This window comes from Protopterus annectens, chromosome 6.part0 (assembly GCF_019279795.1).
Source record: "Protopterus annectens isolate FY-2018-M chromosome 6.part0, PAN1.0, whole genome shotgun sequence".
NCBI classification, from domain to species: domain Eukaryota; kingdom Metazoa; phylum Chordata; order Ceratodontiformes; family Protopteridae; genus Protopterus; species Protopterus annectens.
Genome location: NC_056737.1, coordinates 172,156,459 through 172,182,593, shown reverse-complemented (window position 1 = coordinate 172,182,593; position 26,135 = coordinate 172,156,459). Strand labels below are relative to the sequence as shown.

At 36.9% G+C, this 26,135-nt stretch overlaps 1 protein-coding gene across 1 annotated transcript in view; it reads right to left on the bottom strand.

Annotated features, from left to right (window-relative positions):
• Window positions 1-26,135, bottom strand: part of LOC122803790 (beta-1,4 N-acetylgalactosaminyltransferase 2-like) — a 493,524-nt gene that overhangs the window by 248,613 nt on the left and 218,776 nt on the right. The window contains exon 3 of the mRNA XM_044073477.1: window positions 18,888-18,974. Within this exon, the coding sequence (XP_043929412.1) occupies window positions 18,888-18,974 (87 nt within the window). The remainder of the gene's footprint in view (window positions 1-18,887; window positions 18,975-26,135) is intronic.

Below are 26,135 nucleotides of genomic sequence, written 5' to 3'. Positions count from 1 at the left end.
AGAGAAAAGAATCTCAAACAATATCTTTGTTATAAAGATGTAAATAAAAACAGATTGGTTAGTAATATTAATAAGAAACTAGGTACTATACCCCGCTATAATTGTGTTCACTGTAGAGATATCAGCACTGATCTAACTTTTAAGCACCCCATTAGTGGACAGATGTTTACGTTTAGAGCAAGAGGCACATGTAGTACAGAAAATGTTGTGTATTTTGCCAGCTGTACCCAGTGTAACTGCTTCTATGTTGGTAAGTCAAACAAGAAATTGAAATAAAGAATAAGTGCGCATTTATCAGAGATTCATAGAAATGTTCTAACGAATGCATTGGCAAAACACATATCTACTAATGGGATACAAGTTGTTCATATGACTACCAATAGAGGTGACATTATTAATAAAACCAAATTAGTTGAGTATAAGTGGATTAATTATTTTCATGCTGACCATTTTCCATGGCTTAACACTAGTGTTAGTGTTAAGCCTATTTTAAAAGACAAGCATGATATTTTCTAAATTTTGTTAATAAAGAAGTATTGTTTTATGAATGTTTTATGCATAGGTTTTTATATAAGGGCATTATAAGTTATTTATTTAAGGGCACTTCAATTGAAGCTAATTAAATGTTTGAATTGATTGGCTGTAGTATATAAGACTTATTTGCTGTTTTAATTTTTATACACTGATGAAGAGTTGTACTTGAAAGCTTTGTGTTGTCTTATTAAAGGTATTGAGCATTGGACTTCCAGTTTTTCTGTTTTTGGACTTTTGCTCATACTTTGAAGCCCTTTGGCTTATAAGGTGATTTTTATTTTTACTTGATATATATATTTATATGTGTGTGTGTGTGTGTGTGTGTGTGTGTGTGTGTGTGTGTGTGTGTGTGTGTGTGTGTGTGTGTGTGTGTGTGTGTGTGTGTGTGTGTGTGTGTGTGTGTGTGTGTGTGTGTGTGTGTGTGTATTCAGCTCTGTAATAGCTTCCCTGCACTTCACTGACTTTAAAATGATAGGCGGAGCATTCTCAATTCTATCTAGAGATTGGTAACCTGTTAGCAAAATGCAGCCATTCGGCCCAGACACAGTTTCTCCATTTACAGTTGATGCATGCAATGTAGGTGGAGCCCTCTCTGCTACATCATTTAATTGGTTATCTCTAACAGGAACTTGCTCTCTCATTGGATATGATGTTTTAGGCCAAGAAAAAAATATTTTCAAACAGAATCTTTTAATTATGTCCAATGATAACAATAACAGCTTTTCCTGGTTAAGGGTCACCACTGCAGATCACCTGTCCACTCATGATTGGCAGTGGAGTTTTACTGTGTCGAGTTGCCAGCCTGGTGCTCAACCTTCCACAGAAGGCACACACATGCACACACTCACACCTAGGGCCAATTTAGAGTGTCCAATCCACCTACAACATGTCTTTGGCATGTGGGAGGAAACCAGAGCACCCGGAGGAAACCCACACGACCACAGCGAGGACATGCAGACTCTGCACAGAAGGCACCCCAGCCGAGGATCGAACCAGAGAACCTCTTGCTGTGAGGTGGCAATGCTAACCGCTGCACCACCGTGGCTGCGTGTGTGTGTGTGTGTGTGTGTGTGTGTGTGTGTGTGTGTGTGTGTGTGTGTGTGTGTGTGTGTGTATGTGTGTGAGTATGAATTAAAAAAAATAATTGTACTTATTACAGAACTGTAGTGTTCTTGCTCTAACTTGGCCAAATGACTCAGCTAGCTGTTCAGCACTACACTTCTAAAAATCATCATACATATTAAGGCACTGCTGACCAGACTGGGTTATACAGGTCAGAGTTGACAGGTGGTCACCCAGCTCCTGTCAGATATTGATTTTTTTCCACCTTTTGTGACACGTGCTTGCCTAGATCATCTACAGGTACAAGTCATGCAAAAGTAGAGCATTATTAATGTCTTTGTAAGACCAACTAGTAGCACTGCCTACTGCCTTCACAGATGCTGCCATCATTCAGAGCCATACCCAGAATGAGGAAAATATTGTAAGGGATGTAATAAACAGTGTTATAACCACTCCCTGTTGTGTGTGACACCATCTAGACCAAACCCTTTTTGGTAGTATGGTCATTAGAGCAGGTATTGATTCTATTTGTCTGTTTTGTGTAACGAAAACTACTTTGTAACATACTGATTTTTCTTAAAGGAAAACACTTACTTATCTTTTCCATGTGCCATAAATTATTTTTAAATATATGGATAATAACTGTCACTGTCAATGTGTATTGATAAAAGTAAATTTTTGTTTACTCTAACAGGATTATGTGTCATGCAATAAAGTGGGACATTTGTTTTCTTCTTTTTTATTAAGGTGGGGTAAAAGTAAATGTCAACAGTAATGTGAACATTTTTTATGACTTTGTGATATACATCACTTGGTATGGTGTGACATACACAATTAAATGGGCAGGGATTAACCATCAGATTACTTTCAACCTAACATTTAGATGTCTTTGTTTTGAATTTTATAGCTGTATTCTCACTTTGGCTAGTTTAGGGCAACCCATGTGCCTCCACGGACAGCTGAGCATTGCTGTAGAGTTCACAGTCGTCTGCAGTGCATCCATGTCTCTTTGAAATATATTCATGTACTGTGGAATGTGCGTTCACAATCAACAAAATGTATATATACACTGATATACCTTGGGACACGATTAGGTAATACTATGATTCACAAACATACTTACAAATTAGCCTAATTTGCATAACAAATGGTAAAACAGCCTGAATTTATGCCAACAGGTTGAGTTTCACCATATAGTTTAACAAATAGCCAAGACAGGAGGCAAATGTCTAAGGATATTTCAGACATCTCAAAGTAATGAAAACTTTATAAAATAATTTATTACTTAGTAAGAGACTCTTTAACAGCTACTGTAATATTGATTTAAAGCATTCAATACATTTTGATGTGCTGAGTATATGTATTAATAACATTGCATAACAGGTAATTTTGGTCAGTTTGTTGAGGTTGCTTGACTTGTGCAATACTTTGCAATTTTAGTAAATTATCAGCATTAAAGACGTTAGTGTAGTGTAGTGATTGTGAATGCATGGAAAAATGCTTATTGTACTTGAGACATTTCAGTGTGCAAAGGGCAGGAATAGATGTGATACGTGTGATGTTCTACTACTGACAATGAAGGAAAAATACATGACAATGGCAGATTGTTTTTGGTGCAACTGTGGTCATTATTTAACAAACTGTAGTTGTGTAGTTCACATAACATTTTTGATTTTTGTTTGCTTATTTATTTATATCTGTGGGTGGCCATAATAGCAGGCCAGTGGTTCCTACTTCAACAGCTAATGTCATCCAAACAGTACTGTGGCAAGTGTCTGACTGTAGCCCCCCCCCCCCCTTGTATTGTGTAGTATATATGGAGAATACATGATCAAGGCATAGGCATGATATGTTTGGCCATGAGAAAATCATGCATTCGTGGCAGCACTTATGACATGTGGAAAACTGCTGTTTGGTAAAAGGGGGAGCAGACAAGCTGAGAGAAGCAAAGTATGTAGCCAAGTAGTTGAAATCAATGCAGTTGGAAGGAGAAACAGGTCTCTGGTACAGTGCAAGAAAAAGGCAAATAATATGGTAGGATGTGCTAGAAGCAAGGAAAGGCAGAATGCAATTTTCAGGACCAATACAGGGTGGACCTCTGAATCTTATTAATTTAACATTAGATATGAACTTCTTCTGCCCATTCATGGGGATAACTAGGATAAAGAAGCTGGTACAACTGTAATAATTAGAGATGGTGTAGAAACTGTTCCACTAATCCAAAGTCTGCAGTAGTATTTACATCATCAGCACCTGAAGGCTGGTTTAAAATGTACACCTTTTATAGTCAAAACTGAATATTTACAAAGACTGTTTCAATTAAACATGTCACAATTCATTATAATTAGGCAGCCTTGTACATCAGCAACTAATGAAAATGAAGGCAGAGGAGCATGGCGTCCCAGTCACTCCCTTGTAAGCATACTATACCATATGCTGTTGCATTGTCATTAATGTTTTATAATGGTTTCTTTTATAGAGTCAACATCAGAAACAAACAGTTCAGCTGTACCAATAAATATGGATGATGTCAGCAGCAGAATGGATGTTGCTGTTGCTGCTGATGATGATGATAACATAGTTATATTTATGAGGCAACCTGCGAGAAATAGCAGGTAGTCCCCAAATTTAATGGCATGTTCTCTCACCTTACAATATGTTAGTAACTATACAGAAAGTGACACTGCATCACAAAGTCAAACAGAAGCTGACATTCCACTCATGCTTGTGTGGCAGGAACAACCTTGCATGTTTACACCAATTTCCACACACAGAAGAACATTTTGTAATGGTGTCGCTGTGGACAATATGGCATCAGGATGTCTGCCATCATCCTCAAAGAGGTGCCAGATGCAGGAATTATTTATAACTACCTCAGGAAAAATGTAGAGCATTGACTGGGCAACAAGAAATGTGCTGTGACACTGTTAGGGCTCAAAGCACTGCAACAGACAGTCAGCTAGAAATGGTCCAAGTCCTACAGGTTATGACTGATGATTTCCAACACTACTTTGAATTGGCAGAAAGCAGGGATAAAGCCATGGTATCACTGATGGGTAATTTGGTGGTACATCAAGCATCAGTTGCATCATAATAGTAATAAAGAAACATTCTCAGGTCCAATTCATAATAAGAAAATGACACATTAAAATAAGTATCCTGCCATATACACTTAACTGTTGGCACTACACCCTCCTTACTAAACAAATGATAACAGTTTCTGAAGTCAGTCAGAATTTACTTTGGATGCCACTAAAAACAATCTCATGCTCAGCAAAACAGAATTCAGTAAACAGGAATGGTATATATAAATTAATATTTCATTTTGCCAGCATTGCTTTCTATTACATAGTGAATAAATAATTACAGTAAAAGTTACTCAGTACACCAGGTACAACTGTTGATTTATTTATTGATTTGATGTCTTTTGGCATCACTGAACAGGAATCAATGAGCAGTCAGGAAAACAAGTAGTACTGCAAAACTATTTGAAAATGAAAGCAAATGTCTAACGGTGACAGCAGACCATGCATCACATAGCATAGCCCACAAATATGACTGCACACATCATTTACACTGCACACATCATTTACACTCTGTGTTTTTTACAAAAAAAAAAAAAAAAAAAAAAAAAAGGAAGCATTAACATGAATGTCCTGGTCCATAGTTCTAGACTAGATGTAGTCTCTTAACCTGTGCAGCCATATGCAGCACACCAGCCTGCAGCATGGGGTCACTTATTACTTCTGCTGGCTGCTCATCATTAGTGAAAGTACAACTAGAACTGGAAGCTGCAGTGATAGCATGGGTCACTTCACCACCAGATTAGTGCATGATCCAATTATGCAGAATGCAACATACAGTAAACATCCTGCAAGCAGTAGCTGGGTCAGACTAAAGGGCACACACAAAGACTCATCCAGTTACCTAAAATTGTTCTTCAGGAGGACAAACACCCTTTGAATGACAATACAGGTATGGGACAGAGATGTATTATATGCGGCCTCCACAGCTCCAGAAGAATTTCTCAATGGAGTCATGAGCCATAGCTCCGGTGGATATCCAGTATCTCCTTTAAAAAAAAAAAAGCGAGAGACAGACAAACTGGAGGAGAGGCAAAACAGGAAATTAAACATTAATTTACAGCAATAAAGATTAACATGAATTATTGGTTTACCTTTGAATTGTCGTACATCATGTGTCTGATATGCATAACGCCGAAAGTACGGCTGTAAAAAACAACAATGCCGATTCACCATGTGTTTCAATGGCAAATAAGCGAATGTGTTTTTGCCATTCAAACACATGGATCAAATGTCGGAAATGGCTTTCCAGCAAACCACTTTTGACATTTGATCCTTTGATGTTCTCCATATTTCGGTAATACAGGTCACACAACAGGATGATCACACATACCATGTGTGACAAAATGAAGGTAAACCGAATTATTATTTAATAAAGAGAAAGAAATTCATCTTACCGACAAGATGAACATTATGCATCCTAGCATGCAGGAAGAGACAGTAGCGTGAACTAATGTGCCAGATATGAGAATCATGTGCACTGCCAGGATGCTGGGCAGACACACTGGTGATGCACTCCCATACATCACAGACTACCTAGCAGTTGATGGAATGGTAGCACTTAATACTGCCATACCACTCAACCTGTGGACTGGAAGGGGCCCTAATTGCAACATGGGTGCAATCTATCCCACCGAGAACCTCAGGGAAATATGGCAGCCCATAACAAGCACTCATATTCCTGGCTTGGTCCTGAAGTGATGCAGAGAAATACATGCATTGATCCAGATCTGCCAAGAGTACAACCAAGAACTGTTTCAGTATTATCTAGGCAAAAGCCTGTGAGATCACCAATGTGTCCCCAGTCTTGCTCTGAAAGGTCCCCATAGCAAGTCCGAGTGATAGTGAGGACTATACATACATTGATATCCACAGAAATAGGAAGTCCATTCATTCCTCCAGTGCTCCTATGGGGGGGCGTCAAACATGCCCAATAAGCCCCTTATAATTTCCCTGTCCAGTCAAAACCCATCAAGGATTTCTTCATTATCAAACTAATAGTGAGTAATCCTTTGCTTATATTTTTGCATTCTTGACAGGCAACCGCCACTGAGTACAAAAGGTTTTGGCCTGACCAAGACAAGCAACTCCGACCTAGAAATAACAAAGTTCGACACAAGACATAGCATTTTCACCAATTGCAACTATGATTGATTTGGCAGTGCCTCCCTTTTTATAGCTTATTTGTGACCAATGTGGAAAAGAATGAAAAATGGACTGTGAATTGCAAATGGTGTAAAACAGATTATATCAGCATATGAAGATTTACATCACCCCTGACTTCCATAAACACATTCAAAGTCACCACGCATTGGCATAAATGGCCTCTGTGAATCACAGCTTAGCTGAACTCATTTACCCACACCCCTGAAATCCTTAATGCATTTGTGTAACTGACTGAATACTGACAAAGATCTGATATTCATACCAGCCAATAATCATCCCGATATCTGCATCACATATCAATGCCACAGATATATATGTTGTCAAAAAGCATCAGAAATGAGCTGTTCCTCTATATATGCCATAAATAGCTACAAATGAAGCAACCGTAGCTATACCTTTATTTGCAAAAAAAATCAGTTATTATAAAAACGAAACACATTTTTAGTGTGAATATGTTCTGTAAGGCATAAACCAAGCATATTACAACCTGTAGTTGCATTAATGTACTCAGTAAATCTAAGTGCAACTTTTTCTCGAAGACCAAGTAATTATTTTTAGCACCATCTGCAATAAATTGTTATAAAAATGAATATGATATTGCTGTTTCCCTTTTTGCTGCAAAAATGCTGATGTTTTGTACCAAAAAGGGATACAGCAAGGCTGTTGCTATGGGTTCACCATGAGAGTGTCTGTTCACAAACCTGGTAATGATCCAATGGAAGAAGACATATTTGCTTCCTTCAGAATTTTTTCCCATTGTAGATTCTACACCCGATTCCTGGATGATATGTTTATCCAGTGAGACGGGGAGAGGGATGACATCCCAACATTTATTGAGTACATTAATGCAACTACAGAGTTTTTAAATTAAACACACGCATGTAACAGTGACCAGATTGCCTATTTTTATGTATTTATGTTACATTTGTTGACCGGGCTAGTCTATCCGGATATATGTCCATTTTCAGTTGAAGCCTGGGGAGATAAGCTCCAAACAGTTCAAAATAATTTCTCATCAAAAGAAATACATGTTTATAATGCAAATACATTCACAGTAAAGGAGATAAACAAACTTTAACTGGTCACATATTAACAATGTATAAAAATGCAGAGTATTAGACTTGACTTAGTACAAATACAGTTACAAATAAGCATTCAGAAAGAATAATAGCATAATGTACAGTAAGTGTAGATAAAAAGAAAGTTAAGAGAAGTAGCAGTTACGTAATACATCTAGTAGTAAAACATGTCCAATAATTTTTTTTTGTTTGTTTTTTTTTTTTTGTTCTGATACAGTAGTAAGTAATACTATGATGGAGAAGTGGATCAGTAGATGTTAAGATGAAGTAAAAGCAGGGTTGAGAAGGTAGGGTTGAATCAAGTATCAAGAACTAGTTGGTCAATTAGGATATCTCCATATCCTCTTGATGAAAGACACAACAAACCAGATGCTTGTATCTGAAATTTATAGAAAGCCCACTTATTCTAACAGTTTCCTTCACTTTTCCAGCTTTCATCTGTTAACTCAAAAGAGAGCAGTAGTGAAGGGACAGTTTGTTCAGGCCAAAAGAATGGTAACAATTGATGACACTTTTTGAGATCAATGTGAGAGGTTGAAGGACATGTTTAGGGTACAAGGATACCCAAATGACTTAATTGACAATTTAATGTATTAAATCATCAGTAAGTGAGAACAAAAGATATACAATCCAATTTTGGAAAATAAGAAGACTGTCACAATAATGGGAATTGCAGTAAGGAGACTGAGCCTACTATTACTAAGACTATAATCACATTTCAAAATCAAAGTACCTTTAAGTATGCCTTTATTACCATTTTTACATAAAGGACATTTTGGTAAAGAATTGGCCCATCTTAAGGAGCAAGCATGGAATAATTGAAAATGTTGGCTTATGCCCACATGTGATATATAAAAGGGGATGAACTTAAAGGCAATGCTCGATAAAGGGTTGAGCATACCCAAGGCAATTATTAACACCAACAGCCATGGAATGTTTAAGTGTGGGAATTGTCCTCAGAATCAGCATATTCTTGTTAAGAAGAATTGCATTCTTCCCACCCATGAAATCACAATTAGAGGGCATTTTGACTGCACTTTGTTCAGCATGTGCATGCTTTTACATTGGTAAGATAGAGAGAACATTCAGGGAGAGAGTCGAACATATGTATGATATTAAAAAAACAGAAAATACAAGTGCACTATTTAAACATGTACAATAAAACCCTTCCCACTGTTTTCAATTCATCATACTTGTACAAACTGCAGTGAATGAAAGAGGGGACCTTAGAGTTTAATACTTGAGAAACATGAACTTTATTGGCAAATTTATTTGCAGGTTTAAATGAAAATGTATCAATAGCTTGTTTATTAAAACTAAGGGAACAACAGAGATAAATGTTTTAAGTGGGTTTCACTGAGGAGCAACATTCAATGTTAATTTTGAATTTATAACTGTAAAAACTAGTTTTTGTTGGTTAGTGCTGGGCTGGCCACCATGGTTGGGGGTCTGGAGTCCAGCTTTCTTTCCCAGATGACAGTTGAACCTTGCACATTTTGTTTGTGGGGGGTGGATACATTGCCTACTGAGCTAACCTTACATGAGTATGTTTTATTTACATATTGTAAACTGTTACAATCAAAAAGTGTTTCATGAATTGGGTAGAGCTTGTTGGGAGGCTTGGAAAATTGCATGGTTACATTAAGTGATCTTTATTGGTCTAAAAAACTTTTTAAACATGAGTGGAACCTGATTGCTTATCTGATGAAGTCTTTTATGTAAAAAGACGAAAGCACTCATCATTTAATCTGTAAATAAAAGGATTTGATTTTAAATCTACGAGCAGTGATTTTAAAAAGATTTAAGGGAATTTTCCTTTAAGTACAGTTCTGGTCCCTGTATTTCCAGCTTTCAGTGAGCCATTTGTTCCAAGTTCTACCCTACATCTGCCCACCCCCGACCCCCATTTAACTCACTCTCACCTCACCAAAGATGTACATGAACAAGTTGCTTTGTTCCCAAACCTCATTTATTAAAGTTTTCCCATCAGTGGTTAATTCATGTGCAGAGATATTGTATTAAGTATGTCACTTGTTGCAGTTATCTTTGCCCATCAGTTGTGACAAAATTTGTTAGGCATCCATATCCCTTTCTACATTTATGACCCTCTTGTCTTTTGGTCTCCCAAAATGGGCACTATTGCCATATTTTGGAAGTGATTTTAAAGCATCACTATCTGTGTCAATGGCGGGAAAAAAAGAAGTTATGTACTCACCATAACGTTCCATGTGAGTTGTTCATCTCACCTTAATTCTTACATATGGGATTGGCTCTGAGTTGGCTACTTTCACAAGCTCAAGGTTTTTGAGTAGCTTGAGGCCAAGTCCCTATCCCATGATGCTCTCTGCCTCACCTCAGATCTAGTTTGCCACTGCAACAGATCGGAGGTCAAGAGTGGAGATTGAACCAGTATTTTCATTCTTTTCTAAATTTATTCTACATATTTCTATAGGAATTTTTCAGAAAGTGTATTTTTTTTTCCTAGTTTAACCATAGACTAGTACTTAGTCATTTTCTTTAATTATTTCTGAGGAAAATCTTCGTTTATAGAGCAGCTGCTCTTAGGCCTTTCATGGACATGTTTTAGTTAGTCCCTAACCCCATTTACAGTGTTTATAACTGTTTATAACTGTAACTTCTTAGTGTAAGAGTGTTGTTCTTTATAGCAGTTTGAATCTTGAACTGTTATAGCTGTTTGTATATTTAACTGTTTAACTTAGAGTGCGGTGTTAGCCTAGCCAGTGTGTTTGTTTGTCTAGGAAGTTATGGCTGTTTGAATCTTTAACTGTTTATCTTAGAGTGCGGTGCTAGCCTAGCCAATGTGTTTGTGTGTCTAGGCAGTTATATATAGATATATAGTTATTTCAATTGCATTATGGCTGATTATAAGGCGAAAGAGAGACAGAAGTCAGGGTTTAAGAAATGCCATAAATGCGAACAAAAAATGGCCATTACTGACTCACATGTTGTTGTGTTTATGGTCTGGGTGCAGTCCATCTTCAGGAGGACTGCTCCATTTGTCATTCATTTAGCAGCAGGGTCTTGTTAGAATGTAGGAGAAAGTTAGTGGATAGAGGGTTGCTGAAAACCTCGAGCTTGTGAAAGTGGCTGACTCAGAGCCAAGGGATCGGCTCTGAACCCATTTGTAAGAATGAACAGTGAGATTGAACAACTTCACATCTGTTATTTTCAATTTTTGTATGCTCTATCCCCCCTGAATTAGAATTCTCAATGAATTTCTTCTCTTTGTTACCACTCTTGTTATAAGAATTTTTTTTATAAAATCCTTGGAAAGGTATACAGCTTTTATAACATTCTTCCAAGTAAATTGTCTATTATATTTACAGTCATTCTAACTACATTTCTACTTTTTAAGCCTGTTACTTTGTAAACATTTTTTAGAGTAGTGTGCTTGAAAATAACCTAAGCAGCACAGAAAAATACTTATGTGTCTGCAATATTAAACTGCTTTAACATTTTTGCCTCTGTCAATTTTCAGTCTATTTGCCATTCATAAACCAATAAAACTGCCCACTAGTGTAACTGAAGCAGCTTGTTATACATGTTCCCATTGATTTTTGAAAATGTCATAGGCATCTGCAGGATTAGGTTTTAGAATAATGTGCAGGTGCATGGGATTTATGTTGGATGCCTTTAGCCCTTATAGTCTTTAATGTAAAGCCAAACATATGCATTTTCTTAGAAGCTACAGTTAATACTTTAAAAATGTGTCTAAGGAAATATTAACAGTACTTCTGTTTAAATTTGATGTCTTGTCAATGCTAGAATCTTGGGACACAAAAAAGCAGCAAATCAGCTCTATCAGTCATTAAATCATTGGCCAAACTTTTTAAAATCCATATTTTAATCTAATAGTGGTAAATATGACCGCAAGAAACCACCAGTGAAAACTTCAAGGCAACTCCAAAAAACAGAAGCTCACAGATGCAGTTCCCCAGTGTGTAAAGTGCTTGGAAATCAAACAAAAGAACACAATTCAACAGTGAAAAATTCATAAAATTGTATTTTTGGTCCATGGTCTCACATAAAAGTTAGTGTTTTTTCTGACAATCATATGGCTTCAGTTTACTGGTATTCCTCAGAATAATTTTGACAAAATCCTGCTAAGGTTCCTACAGTCCAAAGTATTTGTTTTTTAATCCATATAATTTATTGAATGAAAGTTCATTGGTTCATAGGTTGGTACTAGGCTATTGGCAATAAGGCCTATGCAAGCCTAGCCATAATAATTCCCTGGAAATTTGGAAATTTCTTCCCACAATATTTACTTCTCTGGGCCCCTGTCTAGCAGGGCGACTGACATGATCCCCGGGGTGAATTTCTTATCTCCCATCCAATCATCAAGGTTCCTTTTGAAGAGGGCCAATGAGACTTGACATGTATGGGCAGTCTATTCCAGAGTATGGGGAGTCTCTGGGTCAGGAACCTATCCCTCCAGCATGTTTTGTTCATTGTGATGATAAGGTTTAGATCCCTGGAGTGTGTGGCTCTGAGAGATTGGGATTTCTTTAAGTGGAGCATGTCCAACAGCTCAGGGTTTGACATGGCTTTGTATGTTAAGCAGAGATCGCCTCTGAGTAGACAATATGCCACAGACTGTAGGTGGAGTTTTTTTAGACAGTCAGCATATGGCATCTGCTTTAGGCCTGTGATTCTTTTAGTGAGGTATTTATGTGGCCTTTCCAGCTGTTGCAGATGTCTTGTGAGGTACATACCAAATGAGGCATTATACTCTATAATGGGTCTAATGAGGGATGAATACAGTGGGACAATGACCTCTTTTTTTTTGGATGAAAATCCCTTAGTGATGAGGTGTGCCACATAGAAGGATTTCCTGACTGTTGTGGTGATGTGGTTATCAAAAGTGAGACCACTGTCCACTTGTGTCCCTAAGTCTCTCATCACACTTTCAATGTTTAGTGTCCTGCCACCTATGTGTTAGTTCATGGGTACATGTTTTTTTTTTTCCAAAGAGGATAACTATACATTTCTTGGCATTAAGCTTGAGCCCATGGTTCTGGTACCAAGCATCTGTTTCTGTAAGACCCTTTTGCAGAATATCCACATCATTTGGGGATTCAATAATGGCTCCCAGTTTGCAGTCATCTGCAAACTTTGTTAGCCAGAGTCCCTTAGTGTTGGCTAAGAAGTAGATGCCAAACAAGAGTGGTCCCAGGACTAAACCCTGAGGTACTCCACTTGTCACTTGTTTGGAGCTAGATTCGGAGTCTGCTACTTTTACAGTCTGGGTTCTGTCAGTAAGCCAGTTGGCAACCCATCGAGTGACGTAGGGATTTATGCCCAGCTTAGTAAGTTTATCTATGATTCCAGAATGGGGGATGGTGTTGAAGGCCTTGGCGAGGTCCAGATAGGCTGTGTGGACTGCCTTACCCTTGTCCACAGCTCTGGAGACTGATTCAAAGAAGTCAATCAGATTCAGGAGACAAGATCGGCCCTTCATAAACCCAAACTGGGTGGGGTCCAGTGTTTAAAGGTTGCCAATGTCTTTGTTTATAAGTTCCATGATAATGTGTTCCATGCCCTTGCAGATCAGGCTTGTCAGACTGATGGGACAGTAGTTCCCGGGATCCAAGGCGGATCCTCCCTTGTGGAGCGGGATAACTGTAGCTGTGCACCACTCAGTGGGCACAAAGCATGAGGTGAGGCTATGATTAAACAGGACACTTAGGTGGGGTGCCAGTTCATTTTGTAGTTCATGTAGTACACAGCCTGGGATGTCATCTGGTCCCATGGATGCTGTATTCTTAGCTTTGGAGAGTGCTGTTTCTACCTGTGTAGCTGTGATTATCAGAATTTGGCAATCTTTTGGTATTGAGATGGGCCCTTTAGGGGGTGAGAGGGGGGTGAAGTTGGCACTAAATCGATCTGCCAGGATATTGGCAATATCCTTGGGATTAGTATGTTTAATGCCATTCTGTTGTAGCTCAGAGCAGATCTGAGCATTGCCATTTAGATTCTTGACATAACTATAGAATGCCTTGTGGTTGTCTTTGGAATCTTTGGCAATTTTATTTTCGTAACTAGCTTTTGAGGATTTTATGAGTGATCTCATCTTCTTATTGAGGCTGGTGAGGGAGTTTTTTGCATCCTGGGATTTTCCAGTTTTCTGCAACAGTTTCTTCCTTCTGTTGTATAGTTTGTTTATAGCACGGGACCACCAGATTGGCTTTCTTTTTTTGGAGAAGATCATCTTGGTTCTATTTGGGATGACACGATTCATGCACGAGTGGATGTACTCATACAGTTTCTTAGTGTAGGATTCTGTAGTCGAACTTCCAGATCCCGTCTGCATGGGTGTTGTGAAGTTTGTCACTTCTGACTTCAGTAGCATGAAGTTGGCTTTGGAGAAGTTTTTTAAGGAGGTTTGCTTACTGGGGGGTGGGGTGGGATGTGGATGTCAAGAGTGATTTGCTTATGGTCAGACCTGACCAATGAGGGGGTGACCACTGGTGTGGAGCATCTGTCTCCCATGTTGGCAATGACCAGGTCTAGGATATTGGAGCCCCTGGTGGGACAATGGATTAGTTGATCCAGGGCATTGGAATTTATAAATTCCAAGAACCGTTGGGAAAAGGAGTTGGTACCTGACTAGTTTTCCCAATTAATGGCAGGGTAGTTGAAATCCCCCAGTATTAGGGTGTTTGGTTATATCTTAATATTTTCCAGTATGTTTAGGAAGGTCTAGTGAGAATTTTGGGGTATGATGGGGGATCTGTAGCAAGCTACAATTTGGATTGCAGTCTTACCTAGTGTTAGTTGCACCTGGAGAATTTCAGATGCATTGTGTTGGGCAACTAGCCTGGAGGTGTGATTATCCTTGGTGAATATGGACACTCCTCCACCTTTAGTGTTTCGGTCTTGGTTTTGTGGCCGAAAAGTGTGGTAAGAATTGTAGCCTGGTATTGCAGGGGTGCTCTCTGGAGCCTTGAATCAGGTCTCAGTCACTGCACAGATATCGATGTTCTCCATTTTTACGAGTGCCTCGAGAGAGTGCATTTTGAGGTTTAGACTTCTAGCATTGAGTAGCATTACCTTCAGATTTTGCATGCTTGTATCTGTTACAGTGATGGTTTTATTCTTTGAACCTTGCCTCAAAAAGGCACTATAGGGGTGGCAAGAGCTTTAGCCAGTAACCTGAATCCCAGGGGTGACAGGTGCAGACCATCTCTGGCAAAGCATTGTGGTTTGTCGATCATGTCTTCCCAGGCAGACAGATACTGGATCCCCTTTGTATGACACCAGAAGCTTAGCCAATTGTTGAAGTCAATCATTTTGTCCTTATACTGTAGTATCTTTCTGGGCGAAGGCAGGATGCTACTCAGGGCTAGGGTCATACCTGCCTGGGTCACATGATCCAAGAGCTCTTCCATGTCTCTTTTCATGTGGTCCAGGGAGGTACGTCTCAAGTCATTCACTCCAGCATGGACAATGACAGAGTCGTATTTGTACTTGTTGTGGAGTGACTTGAGTGCATGCATTATGTGGCGGATCCTGGCACCCGACAGGCAGCTGACTGTAATTTTCTCTTTGTTCAGCCTGGTGAGTGGGACATCAGTGTGCCTGACTATAGAGTCACCTATGACTAAAGTGTTGGGTACATTCTCTTGCCTTAGGGGCTGTTGTTGGGTGGCACACTGGTGTTATGAGCTATGTGTCACTTTGGTTGTGACTGGTGTTTGCTTGCGTTTCGGCTTCAGAGGTCCTTGCTGCTTGGGCAGGGTAATGTTAAGGGCCTCCGCATATGTGGGTTTAGAGTTGCTATGTGTGGGTGTTGATGGTGTGGGTTTTGAAGGGCTATGAGTTGCTAGAGGTGCAATGCAGGTGTTAGCCTTCTCCTCTTGACTGTCTAGCACAATCTTGACCGGAGAGAGCTTTGCTTCCAGTTTGGCTATGTAAGTGCATCTCTCGCAGGTTGTAGTGTTGGGTGGTAGGAGGAGAGGATTGTCTGTGTACATGAGGCAGTTGCCACATTGCCCCAGTATTCCCAGATTCACCAGATGGACAGGAGAAATCACTGGAAGCTGACCCTTAGACATGCCTGTTTAGGTTCTTTTTTGTAAAGTTTAAGAGCTGTTTTCCCTTACCTTTGCAAGGTACTTTGCAATTGTAGGCTGTTTAGTGCCTATGATTTATTTCTCCTTATTGACAAGGAGAGCTGAGTGCTTGTATCAGTTTCAGGCTTCCTAGTGCTTTCCAGCAGGTTCTAGAGCAAGTGCTAGTCACAGGGGTTTAGATTTTAGTGCTACTACTGAGAAACCAATAAGGGAAAATTTGAAGAGCAGACTTTCTGGCACCAGGAATAGTTTAACTGTAGCCTCGTAGTGCTGCACAATGTGAAAAATGTGCAAACACATGTATTTTTAAGCCAGAAAGTTGAAAGGGATAGAAATCAGCCCAAAAAGGCTAATAAAATTACAACTTCAGAGCTGGAAACCACTCCTCCAGCGCTAGACAGACAGTACAATGGTCACCAGTCCCACTGGTAGGCAGTAGGACTTCCCTCTACCACAGCAAGGTTTGGATAGCTCTGTGCACAGAAAATAAAGTCCTGAAACAAGCAAAGCCTGGGATATGGACTGGCTAGAAAAGGTGGGAAATGAGCAAACAAGATAGTATACATATATATATTTTTGTTGAAACAGGCTAAACAATGCAATAATACAGTAAATAAACACAGAAAAGGCTAACACATTTGAGTGTGCAGTCCTAAACAGTAAATGCAATTAAAACTCTACAAAATTAGCAATTTAAAACTTTTTAAATGAAGCAAGGTAAGTGCATAACTGAAAGACGATTTAAGAGGCAGTAACACAGCAGAATAAGTAGCTAGTCTACATATACAGAGAAGTCTAAAAATACAGAAAAGCAGCAAAAAACACACAAACACTTCAGATGCAGTGCAACCTAGAGCACTTGAGTTGTAGCAATAATAAGGCAATTACAGTTATAGTAAATGCTCTAAAATATACTCTATATTTCCAAAATGTTTGAGAAGCACAGTCAGAAGATAAGGAAATTCAGGCAAATTTTTTTTTTTTTGAAAGGGAAAAAAGAGAAACAGAAGGCCTTATCAAATGTTCTCTCTGTATTAAGTAGAATGAGCTAATGACACTAGAATGGGAGGAGTGTCCCAGATCAGATCTACAGTAGGGGCAGGCAACTGCAAAGCCACCAAGTATAACATTAAAATAGCAAGACACCAACACGGAGGGTGGGTGGGGGTAAACTACAAAGCACTACAGAAAGCCACAAAATGAAAGTTTTTAAACAGATAAAGATTTGTAAAGATACAGAATGCTTTTAACTGCAAACAAATCAGTTACCCATGCAGATTACAATAAAAGTGCTATATATAAATTGCCAGAAACAATAAACTGTATAAATAATCGAAAAAAAAACAGGATACTTATATATCTCAGCTAAGAGTTGGAGTCAGTGAAAACAAATAGTCAATTATTGTCAAAATAAGAATGGAAATGTTATATAGTGAATGAATAGCATAATAACTATGTCTAAGTCACATTTTCTTATGCATTACTGCATTAAGTTCTGAAACAATGAATGGCTACATCTTACAGTTCTGTATAAGAGACATCAGAGTGTCAAGTATTGTCAGAAGAAAAATAAGATTGGAGTTAGTCAAATTGTCATAATAAAAGTTAATTTAAAAGACAACTGCCATGACAATTTCATTGTTTTTATCTTCCCACCTGTCTATACATCCTTTGCTATCATGCAACTTTGTTTTATACTCCCTCCATTGAGCCATACCAGTCCTTACCACTTGGGAAAAGATGTGAATGATGGACATTTATGTTAACTGGGTCTATTTTTCCTAAATGCACTTACCTTTCTGTGTGCATCTTCAGCAAATACTACAGTGTGCTTTATGTGATGAAGGGAAGATGGTGATGTCAAGCACTAATGTAAGTGGCTAAGGGACTATCCAAACCAAATGCCCCCCCACCACCACCACAAGGCCAATGATACCTTGATTTCCAACTGAAAAACTCATAGTACCCTTGAAACACACAGAGTTTTCTTCCACTTTTCCTCATCCCTTCCACTAGCTCTTCCAATGTGAGAAGCAGTAATTAACCCAGGTCCACTTTATTACACTGACAGCTCAACCTTTTGTACCACAGAACAAGTGCAGGTGCACTCTCTTAGTTATAGGGAAGTCTATCTGTTAGTGTAGATATCTGGCAGTTAGTAAAGAGGATTAAGAGTATGACATACTAAAAGGTGCTTCTTCCTTGATTCTGTTAGCCTCCATGTACCTACTGCAAGACTTTGGAAAAGTCTTAGTTAGTACTACAGAGAAGTTGGGAAATTGGGCAAGGCTCTGCAATGGTCTCCTTGACTGCATGCCTATTAATGCTGTTTCTTGCATCTCATCCCCGTTGATAAACACACCATGCAAACTTGATATTTACTAAGAGGAGAGATTCACATATTAAATTTGTTAATCTCATCTTCTATGAATCCTTTGGATGTCTTTACATGTTATAGCTGCAACGAACATGATAAAAATGCATGGATGTGTGTTACTATACAGTAACTAGAGTAGGAACTGAAAAGCAAAAACAAGGACAAGCCATTATAAATAGTTGGGTTGAATACCTAAACACCCTATGCTAACACTGACCACATCAGTTTCTATAATTAAGTTATGGTACGTTAAAAAAGGAAAACATCATAAAGGTAAAATAAAGAAAAATGGTTACTGCAATATTTATAAGTAAAGCACCAGCAGTGATCTAAAAAAAGAACATGGGAAAGTTAGTCACTTCATCATGCCTGAAGTTTATAAATGCTGAATAGGAAGTATCACATGAAACAATCAATTAAAAATAAATAATACATTTTATGTCGGATGAAAGCGTGAATTGATGTAGAAATCACATTTTCTTATACCTACCTTTACCATGGTCAAATAACTTTAACATTTCAGGTTGTTGAATTTTGATGGGAAAAATGGCAGTGTGCAATTCAAATTGAAACTTAACTGAAAAAAAAGGACAAATAATCAGATTTAACCTTGAAAATTCTGGTCTCCAACATTTAAATCATGTTATTTACAGAACATTAGTGCTCACAGAATGTAAATGTCATCTGAAGATGCAAAATGTAAAGAGCCAAAAAACTGGCCATAGGAACATAATGCATTCTTTAGGATAAAAGTGATGCAGTCACTTACTAATACAGACTAAAGCTAGAGACAGTGAAGATGCAAATGGTATTTTGATGACTTTGCATCTATTGGTCTTAATAAACTCACTCAACATTATAAAGGATTAAATTACACACTGAAAACCTTGCAGCACATAATTATGCCATTATAAGAACAGATATGCATTTATTTGTTTGTATTCATAAAATTATTTGCATTGTTTAATCAATATTTCTTGAGTCTGTACCATACCTATCAACTATTCAGATTTTGGCAGAATGTCCAGATGTTTTTCTCATATTTTTGGTCTGTTCCTCATAAAATTTGTAGTTTTCTGGCAAATCACTTTGGATTGAAGTTGTTAAACAGTTGCAGATGTTTGAGTTTCAGACTTCATACCCTTCAGAAAAGGCATGCTAAAACAAATCATCTTATTCTAGCAACTTTCTAATTTTTGAAAAGCAATATTTAAAATGTATCTGTATTTTTGGCATTTGTCCCCCCATTATGTCAGGATTTCTTGCACTAAGAAGTTGAGAGACATGGTCTGTACCAAGTGACCAAACTGAGCTTTACCAGTGCTAGATATATGTTATTTTGAGGTGTGTTGTCCTTACCATGTTAATATTAGAAGGGACAGTGCAGAGTGTCATCCCTTGCATGGGGAAGGAGTAGGCAAAAAGCTGTTATTAGAGAATAAAGGCAGAAGATGTTACATTCTGTCACAGCCTGTTCCACTGGTGTAGAGAGATCAGGCCCTAGTTATGATCAAGATATCCCAAATTTATTTATCAGTTAAGGTGACTGGAACAGGCATTGGGAGGATCACATTGATGTGGCTTTGAATGCTCCCCTATTCTCGAAAGGGGAGGTGATAGTCTGAGGGGGCTACCCAATTCTTATTTTTTGGTAGGACCCAAAGAACAGAACAGTGAAAGGGTAGGAATGTGAGAATGACTTTAGAGATGTGGTAGTCTACAAAAACATTCCAACCTACAGAACAGTAGGGCCCCCTCCTCTGCACCAGACTACATCTGAGCTAACCACTCTCGGTTTGCCAGGACACTGTATAGCTTTGCGTGGTGATCTTGGGTGGAACAAGGCCCTACCCAGTTTGTAAAGCAAGAAGATTTGGCCCAGAAAGATGGTGGGCCCTAAGAGATGATGGACTGATTGGTCAAAGAGATGCTGATATTAGCCAAGGTTCTAGAGCTATTAAACCCAAACCTGAAACATTCCACAGTCATTATCTATAAGTCAGTGTAAGTAGAATATGTTAAAAAAAAAAAGAAAAAAAAGTTAACTTTAGTCATTCTGGCTTGACCAAATGGATGTTGGTTACATTTGCACTAATTAAACCAGATGAAACAAAAGGTCAAAATAAAACAAAAACACATACGGAAAAATATAACATGGAATTAACAATTAGATAACATGTCATCAACAATTATGGTTATGCTGGCATTATTTAATCTATTTGCAATAATATAATATATAAATGCTTATTGGTCATCTAAACAGTGGATTCAGCGAAAAATAGAAGCACAGAAAAAGAGGAAATGTAGCAAGCAGTAAAAAGTAATTAGAAAGGCAATTTTGATAACTATATCAGCATTTACCATATTAAAAAAAATACAATGCATATTTTCATTTTTATTTATTTATTTTTTGTTGACCAGGTTAGTCCCACTAGGCTAGATGCCTCTTTTCTAGGGAAATCTGAGGTCATATTTATATTACTAGGGAAATCTGAGCAGGACATTGTGGAACTAACCCCTACTCTTTTGCGTATGGGGACACGTTTGTTTGTGGCATGTTCTATTTCCTGTTTCTGGTCTGGACAGGGAGGCAGTTTGGAGAAGCAGGAAGAGGGACTTATAAAGAAGGCAGGAGAAAAGGAGTATATGAAAGATGAAGATGTTTGTGCTGTTAGATGAACAACAGAAGCAGTAAACTTGATGAAAATGGTAGCAGAATGTGAAGAGAACTTGGATAAGCAGATTGGCATAGTAAAGGCAGATTAAAGAAAAATAAATGTTGCTAAGAGACTCTGAGGATTTATTTCAGCAAAATGTCTTTGAGGAAGAGGATAAAACACAACAATGTAATGCTAAAACCTTCCAGTCAGGAGGAGTGCGGGATGATTTCTTAATGGAGTTAGTGAATGCCAGTGAACCACAGACTGGAAGTGTTGTTTTGCGGGGTGACTTAATGGAGAAAATACAAAGAGAGGAGGTTCCACAGGTTGAGAATAGAAGGCCATATCCAGAGATGGTGAAACTGAAAATGGAGAAAGAAGAAGGAAAGAAAACTGTGAATGCAGAAAGAAGATTGTTCAAGGTACGAATAGAAAAGAAAGAAGAAGATGGAATGGACAGATACAAGGTATGGGATAAAATAATAGTGCATTTAGGACTAAGAATATATGAGGTAAGGGTACTTATTCAAATTAATAAACAGACTTTTTGTGACATTATTTTTTGAGACTGGTAAAACTATGGGGAATTTTCTAGGAGAGTATGATTGAAAAAAAATGACTTTAAAAAGTATCTATTAAGTGTATGCAAAGATGTAATAGATATTGTAAAAGCGTATGATAATAGAGGTTTATGGACAGGTGCATGGGAGTGCAATGCTGTTTTAAAAATGAAAAATGATAGTATTGTGTATATTCCAAGTGTTATAAATATGGAAGGGGACAAAGAAATGGTGACATATTGGGGGCAGCCAAAGACAATTATTTTTTTCTATGGAAAAGTTGTGAAAAAAGAAAATGTTTTAGATGTGAAGAAATGGGACATGATATAAGAAATTGTAAAATCAAATGTAAATGTAACAGAGTAGGACATTTAGGAATGCAATATGATTCTAAAGTTACTGAATTAGAACAAGAGATTGTAGAAACATTAACAGAGACGAATCTAGAGAGTAAGGCCATAGCAATAGAAAAACAATAAAGTGTAGGAAGTAAATTATTTGGATCATATAGAAGAATTACAAAAAATCAGTAATGAAAGCTTCATTCTTAATAAAGGAGAAGGGGAAAAAATCATGGTTAAGTGATAGTGAAGATATAAAATGGAATTTAGTTAAACAAAAAAGAAATTCTATTGGTAAGAGATTTCAAGACAGAAAAGGAAAAATGGTGGAAGGACATAACAGAGAGAAAAAGAAAGGGAAAGATTGAATTTCTCTGAGATTTAAAAGTTAATATTTTGTGTAAGATGCTTGAATTAAATGTTAATATTTTAAAGAATGTTGTAAAAAGAATATTATTGAATGGTGTAAGAGACAGGAAAGTGATATTATATTAGAAGACAATAGTTTTTTAACAAATGAAGAAAGACAATAGTTTGATGTATGGTGGAGAAAAATGTGATCTTTAATTTAGGAAAAGAGATGTGTTCAAGAATACTTATTTTATATAAGGAAACACATATTTTTGATTTTACATTTATTACCATAGGCCAAACTATGATTCTTGATGTAAGATTAATGGTGGGTGATATAAATAAGGCATTTGATTCAATTCAGCATAACACCCTTTGGGTGATATTTGATACATACAATTTAAGTAATAAGTTAAAAAATCTTTGTGTTACAGCTTATAAGTTAAAAATAGTAAGAATATTAATGAATTGATGGTTTAGCAAGGAAATAGTGCTTAAAATGTTTAAGGCAAGGCTGTCCTTTAAGTAAAGCTATGTTTGTATTAATAATGATTGTTATTTTGACTCATATTAATACTGAATTAAGAAATCTGGAATATATAGCTATGAAGGTTTAAATATTCTAATTATGCTATCATATGTGGATGATATTTTTTTACTAAAAATCAGAAAGCTGTGGTTAGAGTGATAAGTTATTTGCAGGACTTTATATGAGAACTAGGTAATTTTATAAAGAGAAAAGTGTAGGTATAGGTTATGATGGTGTGCTAGGAGGAATTAGTTTAATAGAATAAGGATTAATATACCTGGATTGAAATTTGGAAAAATAAAAAAGAGATAAGAGTTATATAGGAAGAAAAATTAAATGTCATGAAAAAACATGCATGTTTTGGAGGACCTTTAGATTATCCTTTAAAGAAAAGGTATATTTAATCAATTTGATTCTGCTTGCTAGAATTGCTTATTTAGCAAGTATATATAGTATTCCATTGAATCTTGAAAAAGTACTTTATAGGATTGTACTTATGTTTTTTGGGAGTTTGAAGTTGAGTTCAGTTAAAAGAAGAACTTTTTATGAAAAAGAAGGTGGTGGTTTGGGGATGATAAATCCTATACTTTATGCAGCCTCTTTACATTTGTACAAAATACTAAAAAGTTTGAAGGATACTGAAAATTTATTATTGGTGAGAATTTTAAAAAACAAATATAGTACTGAATGGATGAATATCTTGAAAGCTAAAAACAAGATTGAATGACAATGAGGAAATGAATAATTATCAAGATAAAATCTTATTTTACAAAATAAAAATTGATGAAATTGACAAAAGATATGAAGTTATGGTATTATAGTATTATGGATTTTTCTTTATATTTATCTTTGGAAAGACGTGTGCAAAGAAAAAAAGGGTTGCAATTAAGGCAAGAATGGAAAGATATAAATGTATATGGAAATATGAAGATTTTTATGGAGGTTATTAATACAGAAACTACCAGTAAAAGCAAATATGTCATACAAAGGTAAAATAATAGAAAATGTGCACATATACAATCTGAAACTAGTGAACATGTCTCCTTGAGTTGCAAAAGAGTTAGATCATTATGGGATAAAGTGATAAGGTTGAAATATTTAGATACTTATAAGGACTTTAATCTCAAAATAGACATGATTGAATATGGATATTATGAGGATGTCTAAACGTTAGGTTGATAACATTGATAACATATTTTCTATAATTTGGATAATATGGAATCAAAGAGTAAAATAAATTATGTTTAATGAAAAGTGGGATTTAGCAAAGATGTTAAAAATAAGGTTTTCATTGTGGAAAATGGAAGTGAGGTATAACAATGTGAAATAAAATATGCTATTTTGAGTATGCATATTGAACTGGTAAATTGTATAATTCATGTATATATTGTAAAACGAGATACATTTTAAATATTGTAAATAAGAACTGTTGTATATAATGCAAATAAATATTGCAAAATAAAGTACCCTTTCTCTTTTTGATAGGTGCCATGAGATCTTTTACATCTACCTGAGATGCAATTAACTCAAGCAGATGGGGCCTTGGTTTAACATCTCATCTAAAGGATGACACAAAAAAGAGTGCAGTATAACCCCTTTTGCTGCACTGCAGAGTCAGCAATCCATCTACCTGGTGTGAGAATAAAACCCACAGCCTTCTGCAACAAAGATGAGTGCGTTATCTGTTGCACCACTGACACTGTTGACAATGTGCTACATCATCAGTTGCTCTAGATTCTCCTCCATTTCTGTATATATTTTCTCCCTGCTTATCATTTTTTCCCCAAATGATTCATCTTGGGAATTTTGACATATGCATCAACTCTGACTCTGGTGAGCTTACTCCAGCATATTGACGGGTTCAGGCTCATTCAAGAAGTTTCCCCTGCCAAGCATATTAAAAAAATATTTAAAGTTGGTACTTTAGCTTAATCTGGAAATATCTTACCTGGTGATAAAACAAATGCCCCAGTCTGACTATTATCTGTGATCCCCTATTTGGTTTGTTTAGTAAATGGGTCAGTATTCCAATGTGAAGAACATCTCTCATTATTCAATGGCTGTGTTGACTCATTCCCTATATGAGAGCAACATACATCACCTTCAGAAACTTGTAGAAGCCTATAATCATTCCATCCTGGATGTAGGCATTCAACAGGCCCAGGCAGGGTATATCCTATGCCTATCCTTACTTATGAATATTGTTTTTCTTGAGAAATTCATAAAGAAGAGGCATGATTGAAGCCTGGAAGATAAATGCAGATGTATGTGTTTTATCAAGAAGCAACCTTATATTGTATTACTATTCAGACTACCATTAAGAGATCTGCAGAAAAAAAACGCACATCAAGAATTATCTGCCTCAACTATGATTATCTGGTGCTCTGGAGGTCTTCCTGTTCTGAATGTGAAAGTGTTGTATAATTCTTTTGGCATAACATTGCCTCTGTAATTTTTGCCCTGACCTAGAGTTCTTGTATTGAGTTAAACACTGCACTTGTCCCAGATTTTGCAGACTTTTACTGGTCATCTTCATCCCTCTTAACTGTCTAGATTTTTGTCTCATATTTTTGGTCAGTTCTGCATAAAAATTGCAGTTTTATAACAAATCATTGAGGATTGAATTCACTAAATAATAAAAAAATTATGACATACATTTGATTTTCAGACTCATATCCTTCAGAAAATGCATAATAATGCAAAACCTGTTATTCTAACAACATCTTAATTTTATAGTAGTAATATTTAAAATCTGCCCCTATTTTGAGTATTTGTCCCCCCATTATTTCTGTCTTTGTCCAGATTTCTTTCACAAAGAGGTTGAGCATTATGGTCATCTTAGTTACGCACATTGTTTAAAAAGAAACCCTAAAGATCACTTCATCTTTATACATAATCATTTATAAGCTGGATACTGGACTTACCCAGCTGGTTGCACCTTGCCTTCAATTGTTTAAATCAATTAGCTTTCAGATAATGCTTCTTCACTTACTCATAAATACGTTTTAGATAACCCCATCCTCAAGACATCTGTTTCAGGTCTACATGATCTAGAAAATTGCCAGCCAATTTATAATGTTCTTTTTCTTACTATGATTACTGAGAAAGTGGTTTATATTGAATTATAGTAATATCTCACCCCTTATGGTGTTTTGTTTTCTTGTCAGTTGAGTTTAGATCTAGACATATGTTCATTTCTGTATTGAGGTATTTAAATTTTTAATATCATAGGCATCTTAGAGAGAGCATAATAAGTATTGAATAAGAATGCCTGGGATTGATTAACAGTTCAGCAAT